The sequence below is a fragment of the Schistocerca nitens genome, chromosome 1 (genome assembly GCF_023898315.1).
Source record: "Schistocerca nitens isolate TAMUIC-IGC-003100 chromosome 1, iqSchNite1.1, whole genome shotgun sequence".
In the NCBI taxonomy this organism is placed as follows: Eukaryota; Metazoa; Arthropoda; class Insecta; order Orthoptera; family Acrididae; genus Schistocerca; species Schistocerca nitens.
Genome location: NC_064614.1, coordinates 505,583,248 through 505,597,135, shown reverse-complemented (window position 1 = coordinate 505,597,135; position 13,888 = coordinate 505,583,248). Strand labels below are relative to the sequence as shown.

The following is a 13,888-nucleotide window of genomic DNA, read 5'->3' as shown; positions in this document are numbered from 1 at the left end:
GACAAGGGAACCTCCCCATCGCACCCCCCTCAGATTTAGTTATAAGTTGGCACAGTGGATAGGCCTTGAAAAACTGAACACAGATCAATCGAGAAAACAGGAAGAAGTTTTGTCGAACTATGAAAAAAATAAGCAAAATATACAAATTGAGTAGTCGATGTGTAACATAAGCAACATCATGGACACGATGATCTGAGGAGCGCCGTGGTCTTGTGGTTAGCGTAAGCAACTGGGAAAAAATTGAAAACGTTAAAAACGTATGTTTTGACAGAGCACAGGGAAAGCTGTGTGACTGTGAAACTGTTGCATTCATTTGTTGCAGTTTATGTGACAAACTCTTATGTTTTCATCACTTTTTTGGGAGTTATTATCACATCCACAAGAAAACCTAAATCGGGCAAGGTAGAAGAATCTTTTTACCCATTCGCCAAGTGTACAAGTTAGGTGGGTCGACAACATATTCCTGTCATGTGACGCACATGCCGTCACCAGTGTCGTATAGAATATATCAGACGTGTTTTCCTGTGGAGGAATCGGTTGACCTATGATCTTGCGATCAAATGTTTTCGGTTCCCATTGGAGAGGCACGTACTTTCGTCTACTAATCGCACGGTTTTGCGGTGCGGTCGCAAAATATAGACACTAAACTTATTACAGTGAACAGAGACGTCAATGAACGAACTGACAGATCATAACTTTGCGAAAATAAAGGAAGTAAAGATTTTACCCGAGGGAAGACTTGAACCAAGGACCTTTCGTTCCTCAGTAGTTCACGCTAACCACGGGACCACGGCGCTCCTGAATTGACACTATGCTTAATGTTGCTTATCTTGCACATGGACTACTCAGTTTGTATATTTTACTTATTTTTTCCATAGTTCCACACAACTTCTTCCTGTTTTCTCGATTGACCTGTGTTCAGTTTTTCAAGGCCTGTCCACTGTGCCAGCTTATAACTAAATCTGAGGGGGGGGTGCGATGGGGAGGTTCCCTTGTGAGGACTACTTACCAGTCAAAATACAAAACAAAACTTTGCATGTTCACACTCGCACGAATTCGTTGAATTCGGTGCGGTAAACTGGGCTTGTTAAAACTCTTCCGTTCGAAAGCTGGAGCTCTACAATAGCTGATACTCGTAATAGAGGTTGACGCAGTAGCTCACCCTACTGACTGCCTTCTCAAGTGGAAGTGTAAACTGTTTTAAAATGACCGAAACGTAAACAGTTTTATCTACAATGTCATCCTAATTCTCTAACAGGCAAAAATCTTTTTGAAATGGCGAAAAGATGGAAGTAACAAAGAGTGTTTTGAGACAATGGGTACTCCCCACAGCAAATACAGAAGGCACTGAAAATGAAACAGACCTGCCATATATGGGTAACCTCTCATCAAAAATAGGACGGCTTCTCAGCAGACAAAAAGTAAAAGTGATTTTTCGTCCTCCACCCAAGATAGCTTAACTCGTGGGCTCCGCCAAAGATGATTTGCTGCTCCTAAAATCTTGAGTTTACAAAATTCCATGTGAATGTGGCCTTTCTTACATTGGGCAAACAATTCGTACTGTCCAAGAAAGATGTACAGGACACCGGAGGTACACACGAATTTTACAACCTAACAAGTCGGCAGTGGCAGAGCATCGTATTGACACTGGTCACAAAATGTTGTATGACAACGTCGAAATTATGGCAACTACGTCGTCTTTTTGGGACTCGATAGTGAAGGGGGCAATTGAGATTCGCTTGACGTCGAATCTAATTAACAGAGATAGTGGTTTCAACCTTGATAAATCATGGAATACGGCACTTGGTGTAATAAACTCACAAAGTCGACGTCACAGTGCAGCTCACAATGATGTATCGACATGCCAACTCAGATCGACTGCGGAGTCATAGATGTAACTCGAGCATTGTGCACGTCTCTGCCGCCGACCAACGTTTGTGGCGCAGTGGCGCATTTGCGTCTGTGGCCGTATCAGGCCCCCACAACCGCACGAGTGGTCGACTGTGAAGAGCGGACAAATTGAATAGCTGGGCGGCGGCCATTAGAGTGGTAAACTGACGCGCGGAGTTCGAATGTTTATACATCGCTTTTGGTTCTAAAAAGCCTTCCCTTGAGTTAGGCCACAAACATAATGCCCCATTTAAATACGTTACTACAATATACTTTTTAATTTATGAACAAACAGCAACTAGTAACTGTTTATGAATTTATCTTACGTACTGCATGGAATCTGCCGTAGATAAAAGTTATGTACTGGACCCCTAGCATTTTTCGTAGTTCATTTACGATAGATGTACGCAAAATGCATCAAAATACTCGAAGATTTGCCGACTATATTAATAGATTTTATATTAATAGATATTTTCTGACTCTACCTTGCTTTAGATTTTATGACGAGAAGTGCGTTATATATGGCATATTGCTTTGGCAACTCACGACCAAATTATCAAGTTTCAACGTAACCTAGACCATGAAAACACTACCGATCAGCCAACTTTCTTCAAAATGATCAGAACATATAAAAAGTTATTCTGTCGGTCGGAAATCTTGCCTCCTGACAGCGTGTAACCATTTTTGTAACAGGTATGGTTTTGAGAAAGGAAACCTGCAAATAGATGCACAGACATTATGCTAATACCGTGTTACAAAAACATTTATTAAGCAAGTACACTGACATACAAAACAACTTAAAATATCCACATACCTGTGAAATGTAATATTCGTTCTTTTCTCGAATTTATTTGTACAATTAATCGCTGCACAACTCTTCACCATTGTACTTCTTTTGATTGGAACGTACAGACAGTAGAATTACGAGTAACAAATACTGTATGTACGCCCCAACAAATATACAATGTTGAATCAGGGTCTTCATAAACAACAATGCTACACAACACATCAGACTACAACCACTATAATGGCGTCCAGCCGAAGGTTCAAATTATCCCGCGACTGCAGCGCCATAAGTGAGTCTAGTTATTTTTTACAAGGTCTTTGGGCCGTATGCTCAGTCGTGCGGTACACGAGTCTAAAGGGACGAAGCGAGCACTGGAGCGGTAGTCTTGCGGCTCACTCTGAAGATGGTTGAACGTTATACAGCCGAAATATTAGAAGGAGAATTCTTGCGGCAGCACACCCGAAACTTAATGGAACAACAAATATAGATGTTGATGATGTCAATTAATTAAACTTTTAATTTATTTAATACATTTATTTGGACACTAACCTAAAAGCTACCAACATAAAAAATCATTTTAAGATACTCAATTCTCTTACTAGTGTATATGAGTTCTACATTGTCTGATGTACTGGTTGTGCCTTCCCTGCAAAACTGTAGTACCTTGAATTAGTTTAACCACTAGTTATAAATGTGCAGTACATGGTCTTTTTTTTTTTTGAAAAAAAAAAAAGAGGCACAAAGGTTCAATCAAGGCCTCCAGTGCTGAGGCCTGTCAGTCAAAATCATCGGTGCAGATTTTAAAACTTACATTTGATTTCTGTTTAGTTAGGCACTCAGGTCTACCCTAGCCCAGGGTCCTTGTGTCGAGCTTACCCTCCTCCCCGCGTTTCTCCCCTCTCCCCCACCTAAATTCAGCCCTGTTGGTGTGGTATTATAACTTATCTGTTAATTTACATTATATTCTACATCCTTCTGCAACACGTACAATTTCATATGGGACACGTCAGTGAAGCAAAATCATGAGGTGTAAGTGCAGACATTGTCTTTGCATTATGGTACGAGATCTCTATCAACTGCCACATCAGATTTGTACGTGTTTGATACGTTGAGGAATAAGTGTGATGACAAGCATTTATGCATTTACACATTTGCCTCAGTCTCGTGACGTAGCCTAAAGAATATCATTAGTACCCATTCTTGGCAACGTAACTTGTGTGTAAAATGTGAAAACAAATTCGTACTGTTACCATTCTTCTCTCAAAAACCCTGCTTTGCCTTTATTTCAACCAAAGTGTATCGTTCCTCATTGATTCCGAAGAAAATCAACATTAAATGGTTCATTTAAAAGTCAGTGTTCTCTTTACGTCGAAGAGGCTGAATTAAATGTCGGAGCAGTTATTCTTTGCTGTCAGTTAAAACATCTTTGTAACTAGGGGGGGTAGACGGCAACTGCCAAAGTTCTCCCCCGATTCTGGAAGATTACCTTTCATTTTTACAATACTCTTGATGTCATTATCATTTCTTTCCTTTTTGTTTCGGGCGCTTTTACTTGTGTGACAACGAGAAATGGACGACGAGAAGGAAGACACGCCACAGGAGGACATGGAAGAAGACGAACTGGAAGAAGAGCAGGACGGCGACCTCCCTCCAGAAACTGAGGAGGAAGAGGTAGATAACGAACCCGTAGAGGAAACTACAGACCAGGAAGAATTGAAATCTACAGAAACTCGTAAAAAAAGTGTAACGATGAAGGGAGATGTCCCTACGTTTAGAGAAGGAAGTGACGTAGCCGGCCAGTTTTCGGGAGAAATTCCTGTACGCTTCTTGCAGAGAGGTTCACATGTTGGAAAAGGGTTAGCAGTACTCACGAGTGGCGGCGATTCTCAAGGTAGGAATTTAAAACTATAGTACTGTCTACGACCGTGCAAACGGCCTTCTAGCTAATTTGACAGCATTTTATTTGTATGCCATCTCGTTTCTTCGGCATTTAGCCATCAAATAACTTTCATAAATTTGTGCTGTTTCTAGTAAAATCTTTGCATAATAGGAACAATACCCTATTAGAGTATATTTTCTCCTTTTTGAGATTTAGAAATATGAATGTGATGATGTAAATCTAAAATTACCTTACACTGCCTGCCTTCTAGGAGGGACTGAAACAAATACAATATAAATGATGGTTTATTACAAATATAATGATCCTCATTACCAGCAGCATCTTCACTGCTTCATTAAGCATTTACTAGAGCCCTCAGTTATATGCGTACATGTTTCTAGTGTCATGTGTCCACATTCCATTAGGAAGTCGTGTCATAGTTTTCTTATCTCTTGGAATCTAGTAAAGAATTTCTTGTGCCGTCTATCTTCATTTCATTTTCGTTATGGCCATTAATAAATCTTGTTTCAGTCCGTTCCCCGATCAATTTATTTGTTTTCCTTTCTATTTTTAGTACTCGCTAATTGGCATCTTTCCACAGCTGTGTGAGCAATACTCGGTTTTTGAATGGCTTGCCCATTAAAAGTTCAGTTAAATTTTTATATATCGGTTCCTCACTTTCAGGCACTGTAGCACAACAAACCGAGGAGAAAAGGACGTCTCTTGGATAGATCTTCAATGCACTGTAGCACTGAAACTGCATATTTGAGGAATAAGCAAATATAAATACGAAATCCTCCAAATACGGCACGATAAATTCGGAAACTGTAAAATCGAGATTGCGCTGTACGATGTGCTTTTGTTACGGAATCTGAGCACAGGACATGTGATCTACAGTAGTTACCCAGTTACAGCAAGCATAGCAGACGTGTGGTCTACTCAGCCAAACACGTGACTTTTTCGTAGCGCGCATACATAAATGAAAATACGTACAGTATAGGAATAAGTAGTGCTATGGCTACATATATAATTTTAGTTCTGCTTTTTTTCATGAGAGATGTGGTTAGGCTGGAATGCAAGACGACATCTTAAATTCATGCAAATGATGCTATGACATTGCTACTATTGTTTGAGAGAAATATGTGGCTTGGAAGTAACAACAGAACTTAACCCTACAACATTAAAGTGGGAGACATTATGAGATGCTTACTAAGCATTATAAATTTTACTACCACATATTTCATTCAACGGAGGTCATAATTTATAGTTTATGTACTAGTTAATTACAATTATAAGGTCTCCAGTGGTAGGTTGCATACAAAATAAGTACGATATGTACTGTTTTACATCCGATACTGGCAATTATACAGCTCAAAATGTTGGCGGGAACCACGAATTGGTAGTAATTGCAATGGTAATTTCTAGGAGGGTTTAGTTATCTAGGGTTAAATAACTGGTAGTGAAGCAATTAATTTTATATTCTTTACTGTCACAAATACTTGGCTGTTATTCTACGAATAGGTCGCGGTTTCCAGGAAAGTGGTTAAGCTGTTTCGACTGCATTTTCGAATACCTCGCGATTTACAAAGGTGTTTTTATGCTGGGACGTAAGGGCACGTCTTGCATTGGCAGAAGAAATCTGGTTGTGGTGACAGACTGATCTGAGCGTAGCCAGACGTCTAGGTAAGACGGGAATACACTAGATTTGTTGTGAGTTGGCGAAGCGAAATTTGGGAACAAGAAAAACAAGAAAGGCCGTGAAATAGTTGGAAACTGATGTTCGATGGAATTCAACGAGTGTCGAAAAAGTGCTTCCTTGAGTCCATTGAATTTTGCACTAAGGAAGTGTTGTTCAGAACACTGAAAGAAAAAATGCCCCCTGAGGCGAAGATCGTTAATGGCTGCTTCATTTCATACAACATTCAAAATACTGAAGGTTTTTACCTACGATTAACTATGGTCCGAACTTTGTAGTTACGAAAGATGGTTCTGTTCACACACAGAACATGGACAGAATGTGACGGGACGTCAGAAGTGCCATCCCACGATATGGGAGAAAGACCAAACATTTCGTGTGCTACCTAGCTGACTGTATGCACCGTCGAGCACAGACAGAAAAATTACGTCACTTTTTTGTTGAAGCGGGTAATCTTTACGCGCCCAGAGGAATTGTAATGCAATAATTCTTTCGAAGAATGTTCAAACAAGCTTGGCGACTATAATTCAGTGCTTTTCGGGAAACCGGCGCCTTCAGTTTCCTCAACATTACAGATATGTTACATATTTGCTTGGTAGTGGAAATTTTGTACATTACTTTGGAATATCTTTGTTCGCGTTTCATTCCAAAAATTTCTCGTTGTTTATGTGTTGGCGCACTGTAAATGTGTTGATACGATTGTCTGATTACATGCTCTCATTCTGTGTTTTGATTGGCTGAGGAGATCACGTGTCCTGTGCATCGTACGGTGCAGTTTCGATTTCACAGCTTCCGAAGCTATAGAGCCATATTTGGCGGATTTCGTATTTATACTTGCTTATTCCGCAAATAGGCAGTTTCAATGCCACAGCGCATTAAAGACCTATCCAAGAGGCGTCTTGTTTTTCTGGCGTTTTTGTTCTACTGCGCGTGAAAGTGCGATACTGATATATAAAATTGTAGCGAAAGTTGATATCTCACTGCTATTACTCAGAGTTGGAAATATACGCTGACTGTAATTTTCCATTTTCAGACATACCAGAAGCTTTGCTTTGAAACTCCTATGTAGTAAATAACACAATTTTATGCTATTCCAATCTTTTTCATTTCCTTTGTTGTTCACCCAGTCGTCTTCTGATGCTCTAATTCCGAAAGTTCAGGCATTGTTTCTTTGACTTGATGATTAATTTGTGGTGTCAACTTCCGATATGCTGATTATAAATTATTTTAGCATTACTGTAATTTATTTCTAGACTTACTCTGTTAGGTCATTTCCTCCATTAGTTGTTGACCTTAATTTCATTCCTGAAATTTCCACAGTCAGCTGCAGTCTAATTGTACTGTATTGTATATTTGTTGGTTGAGGTTTATTATATGCACTTGACTGTGTACACTACCGACAAAAGTTTTCGATCACCATGATAAAAACTACATACATTATTTCAATGCAGAAACGCATTGTACTAACTAAATAGACTGACAAAATAAATATTTTCTCTCTCTATCATTAACTACAATACGTTATTATTTAGATTTTAGTCTCTTCAAAGTATCCACCATTTGCCCGAGGAATAGCTATTCAAGAGCTTTGCATTCTGGAGGTAAGATTTTGTAGTGTTTTTGCAGGTATTACTGTCCAGCAAGTCTGTAAAGTATTCTATGGATCTTCAACATTAGAAGACCTCAGTGTTCTGACCTGCCAGTCAAGTTCATCCCACAGGAGTTCTATTGAATTTAAGTCAGATGATGCACTTGGCCAAAACATGTTCTTCAGATCGTCACATTTCTCTTTCCTATTACCATACCCTTCAGCCAAGGCAGGAGCATGTCTGGGATCATTACCCTGCCGCAAAATAAACCCACGACCAACAAGTCCTTTGCCAGATGGAACTGCATTGTTGATCAATATCCTGTGACATTGTTCCTCCTTCAGTGTTCCGTTAATTCTCACTAGATCATCGACTTTATCATCCGCAAAACATCCTGACACCATGGCCGATCCTCCACTATCCTTCAACATTGGCATGACAAGTTGATTCTTCATACGTTCTGTAATTTTCGTTTGCGTGGTTAATGAATTGACATCTGAAGGCTGTATCTGCTTATCTTTTTTCTATATTCCCTTCAGTTTAAACGAGTTTCTAATCTGAGGAGTTAACTTTTTATGGTTTTAATTACTCTTATTGATTATTCTCTGTTATTTCTGGTTTAAATCCACTTCTAATTTCACTGTATACAACATGTTTCTGCGACATGTTTAAATATAGCCCCTTTACCATAGGCGACGAAATATTGCACATAAATCACTCACTACCGCAACGGCTAATCAACTGGCATATGGAAACACCCTACTGGCTCACTGTCATAACTGAGGACCAGTGGTTGCTGCCTGAAGCTATCATTTTATTATTATTATATTTTGTTGAAGTGTCAGCGCCATTCGAATAAAACCACCGATGCTATCGCAAGACAGAGACATTTCGTGGTTCACTGAGTTTCTCCTACACTCAGTGCGGAGATTGTGCTACGTTATTCTATGAGAGTGTGACATGTGGATTTTTCTTCACCCTCAACGGGTGATTGTGTGGTGTGCACTGTCGAGTCACGAGATAATCGCCAGTATTTCTTGATGACACGGTGACTACGTGACTACCGAAAGGTACGTGAAGGTTTTAGAAGATCATCCTCATTATCCAAAGTGACCCTGATTTCGACAAGATGTGGTTCATTCGTGCCGGAGCTCAACCACATCGAATCAGAAAAGTGTTTGATGTCCTAGAGGAACACTTTGGGGACCGCACTGTGGCTCTGATGTACCCAGAGACCATTGGCATGGGCCTCGATTGGCCGCCATATTCTCCGGACCTGAACACAAGCGACTCCTTTTTGTGGGGCTGTATTAAAGACAAGGTGTACAGCAATAACCCCCAAACCATTGCTGAGCAAGAAACAACCATTCGGGAGGTCATCGACAGCATCGACGTTCCGACACTTCAGCGGGTCACGCAGAATTTCGCTATTCGTCTGCGCCGCATCACCGCCAATGATGGCAGGCATATTGAACATGTCATAACCTAAATCCGAATATCTGTAGTGACGTTTACATGTTGAATAAAGTATGTGCACGCCGTAGTTTGTAACTAATTTACTTTTTTCGTATAGTTCAGCAAAACAAGGAGTGCTGGTCATTCCATGCAACTCGCATTGTACGATAAGCAGGGAGTGAAATTTCAAATCAGCTGCTTTGCTTAAAAAAATTGATTTATTTATATGAAGCAAAGCTTCATCCGTCTCTGTAGTTACTGTAGTTAGTTTCTCAGTAAAGCTTTTACTTTTCGTGTAAAAACATAAAAACGACTGTTATGGGAATCGCGTGTGTTCCCTGCTACGCAGTCTGTCTCATATGATTTTGAGGAAACTATTGATTAAAAAAGAATTCTTTATCTTATAGCCACTCGTCACAGCTTGACACTGAACTGGTTTTCTTTTTTGTCATCGTAGTTATTATTGTGGTGCTTCAAAGTGAAGCACAACTAAGCGCATATTATAAAGAATTTTACAGGAAGATTGTAGTCGCTGTCCATTTTACGTTTGGTGCATTTTAAGGCGTATATTCCTTCGTAAGAAATGTAGCTAACATATTTAAATTGTGTTTAATGCTGGAAAGAAATCCGTTGATGTTCCCAGTCTCAAGTAAATACGAGATACGTTTGGGCGTTTGGATGCGATGAGCTACGACACACCACCCTCGATAGGACCGCGCTCTGCGCAATGCGGAGCTGTCGGCTGCCGATACATGCTGAGGCATTCAGTCCCACTTGTGCTTTCAAGCTGGAAAGATGTCTTGACTTGTGCATATCTATGCTGCGTTTAGTCAACACGTCGTTCACGCTAGAGGACTGTTTGAAGTTGATGTCTTTTGACCAGTTTATTGAGAAAAGCCGATATGTGAGGGATTACGCAATTTTCTTTCTCAGTTGTTTCAGCTTGAAATATTGATAACGCCCTCTTCAGAAGAGCTCATGATTGCAGCTGAGCCAGAAAAGTGAACAGTGATTCGTACTGTCTTGTTTGTCGTAACCCAGGTCGCATCGCGTAATTGTATAGTATATCGTATCGCCCCAGCGGTAACGCGAGTGTCGCACCAACAAAGATCGCGTTGCGCGATTTTTATTACAAGGAATGGTATCGCATATTGTGTTGCCTCATTGTGAACAGCACCTAATGTGTTACATAATATCCCGTGCCACAATGCAAGAATGTAACAGACAATACGTTACGTATACGGCCTACTTTCACTAGTTAGCTGATATGTTTGTCTATGACGTTTCTAGACATTTCTGTATTCGTTCATGCTTTAATGTTCAAACCATTCAGAGCAACAAACAGATCTGACAACTTTGAAGATGTCCGCAATGAAATCGTTATCAGTGACCGTGAAGCAATTGTGAAAATGATTATCAAAGTACAACAGGCAACTGAAGCATGTAAAAATATTTGTATGTTCAGCAAACTAAATAAAGTGACGGTAGTGACATATCTAAAAAAAAGCAAAAGCAAAAATGCTGAATTCCATTATAAAAATTTCTTTACACAGAACAAGTCAGAGATATTGCAACAATTTAATTCTCACATCACTACAAGGATGAGTGATATAAATATTCGTATCAGTGATGGTAAGAAAGGGTAGAAATCGCTAAAACTGAGCAAAGTTCCAGGGCCCGATTCTATACCGAATTTGCGACTGAGTGAGACTCTCTTTTAACCAAAATCTACAGCAGATCTCTCTTATCCTTGATGTCGATTTGCTGCAGAATCTTAGAGCATATTTTGAGCTCAAACATAATGACACCAGAATGAAAAATTCTCTTATCATAGCACAAAAAGGCGAATATGTCCTGAGCAGGGCTACGGATGCAAAAGAAGGAAACTAGCTTTTCAACTTATCAGGCAGCTTCAGAGACCGTTAAATCAAAAGATTGCATAAGTAGGGTTAACTCGCAAAATAAGCGCGAATATGTGAAGATGTTTTGATTTAAATGTCTTTGAAGCTGGCAGACAAGTCGAAAAGCTACTTATATTTTACATTCCTAAGTCTGACCAGGAAATAATCGCCTTTTTTGTGCTATGATAGGAGCATTTTTCATTCTAGTTCTCAATTTTTAATCTATCATAATTCTGATATTAGTCCGCGATAGCTCGACAACCAATGCAGGTCCATGTTGATTCGGCCGACGACCGATCCTGTGTAGGTTTTTTTGTTGTCTTTGGAACCATGTTGCCTACGTCGTGGCGACGGATAAATCTTTCACAAAACAACGGTACGACCATTAATTACATGTATTTGCCAAACTTCTTACAAACTCTGAACCGATCGCACAAGTCTGAACTATACTGTTTTTGCTTGTAAAATCTGAATGATGCTACATATTTGAAATCGAATTTTCAATTTTATCGTAAGAATGCATTTTTACTTGCCTGACTCACTTTAAATCGTTTCCGTGCATTCAATTCACGGAAGAACGAACTTTTTAGCTCGACTTTAAACCATCGTATCTCGAGAACGCATAAAGATAAGTGGATAATAATTTCATTTTGACTTTATCCATCTATCTACGTTCGTGCAAAGTTTGAAACGATTGGTTTAATTTCAAAGTTTAGAAATGACGCGCTTCAAAAACTTCCCAAAAAAGGGTTCTTTTGCATGTAAAATTCAAACAAAGGAAGATGTTTTCGGTTAGAATATATCTTACGTTAAACCTAGATCCGATCCACCGTGGACCATATTTGAACCATCCGTCTCGCTCCTATCCGGAGTTATTTAATACTGTCTGTTTTTCCACGAAGAATCCGGACGGTGATGAACTCTTTTCGCACGTAAATTTCGAACGGTGCGTATGCAAATGGTGCCATTAGCTGAGCATCAATTTTAGCCCAATTAAAATCTTTTGCAAGAGGAATTAATCGATTAGCTCAATTTGCCTGGGTACCAGGTGCAATTCGTTGTTGACCTTGCTTACTTAATATACTGTAACATAGCTACACTAAGACAGATACTCGAATGGTGAAACAAATGGTGAGTTTTTCGCGCGATGCTAGAGTTACCGTTGTTGCGCTGACATAACCCGACATGAACTACACTCCTGGAAATTGAAATAAGAACACCGTGAATTCATTGTCCCAGGAAGGGGAAACTTTATTGACACATTCCTGGGGTCAGATACATCACATGATCACACCGACAGAACCACAGGCACATAGACACAGGCAACAGAGCACGCACAATGTCGGCACTAGTACAGTGTATATCCACCTTTCGCAGCAATGCAGGCTGCTATTCTCCCATGGAGACGATCGTAGAGATGCTGGATGTAGTCCTGTGGAACGGCTTGCCATGCCATTTCCACCTGGCGCCTCAGTTGGACCAGCGTTCGTGCTGGACGTGCAGACCGCGTGAGACGACGCTTCATCCAGTCCCAAACATGCTCAATGGGGGACAGATCCGGAGATCTTGCTGGCCAGGGTGGTTGACTTACACCTTCTAGAGCACGTTGGGTGGCACGGGATACATGCGGACGTGCATTGTCCTGTTGGAACAGCAAGTTCTCTTGCCGGTCTAGGAATGGTAGAACGATGGGTTCGATGACGGTTTGGATGTACCGTGCACTATTCAGTGTCCCCTCGACGATCACCAGTGGTGTACGGCCAGTGTAGGAGATCGCTCCCCACCCCATGATGCCGGGTGTTGGCCCTGTGGCCCTGTGTGCCTCGGTCGTATGCAGTCCTGATTGTGGCGCTCACCTGCACGGCGCCAAACACGCATACGACCATCATTGGCACCAAGGCAGAAGCGACTCTCATCGCTGAAGACGACACGTCTCCATTCGTCCCTCCATTCACGCCTGTCGCGACACCACTGGAGGCGGGCTGCACGATGTTGGGGCGTGAGCGGAAGACGGCCTAACTGTGTGCGGGACCGTAGCCCAGCTTCATGGAGACGGTTGCGAATGGTCCTCGCCGATACCCCAGGAGCAACAGTGTCCCTAATTTGCTGGGAAGTGGCGGTGCGGTCCCCTACGGCACTGCGTCGCTGCGGTCCGGTCCCAGGTCGACGGGCACGTGCACCTTCCGCCGACCACTGGCGACAACATCGATGTACTGTGGAGACCTCACGCCCCACGTGTTGAGCAATTCGGCGGTACGTCCACCCGGCCTCCCGCATGCCCACTATACGCCCTCGCTCAAAGTCCGTCAACTGCACATACGGTTCACGTCCACGCTGTCGCGGCATGCTACCAGTGTTAAAGACTGCGATGGAGCTCCGTATGCCACGGCAAACTGGCTGACACTGACGGCGGCGGTGCATAAATGCTGCGCAGCTAGCGCCATTCGACGGCCAACACCGCGGTTCCTGGTGTGTCCGCTGTGCCGTGCGTGTGATCATTGCTTGTACAGCCCTCTCGCAGTGTCCGGAGCAAGTATGGTGGGTCTGACACACCGGTGTCAATGTGTTCTTTTTTCCGTTTCCAGGAGTGTATATTGAGTCTACGCCTACAGTAGGATACGTCACTCATAGTGACCTTCAAAAGTCCAGTAGCTTATTGTGCTTTATTTCGTTTGCTCGAAATTCGTGAAG

General features: G+C 41.5%; 1 protein-coding gene across 1 annotated transcript in view; it reads left to right on the top strand.

The window, feature by feature from the left end:
* Window positions 1-4,246: 4,246 nt before the first annotated feature.
* The window catches only part of LOC126256905 (ATP-dependent 6-phosphofructokinase-like), a 408,122-nt gene continuing 398,480 nt past the window's right edge, over window positions 4,247-13,888 (top strand). The window contains exon 1 of the mRNA XM_049955523.1: window positions 4,247-4,568. Coding sequence (XP_049811480.1) covers window positions 4,247-4,568 — 322 coding nt within the window. The remainder of the gene's footprint in view (window positions 4,569-13,888) is intronic.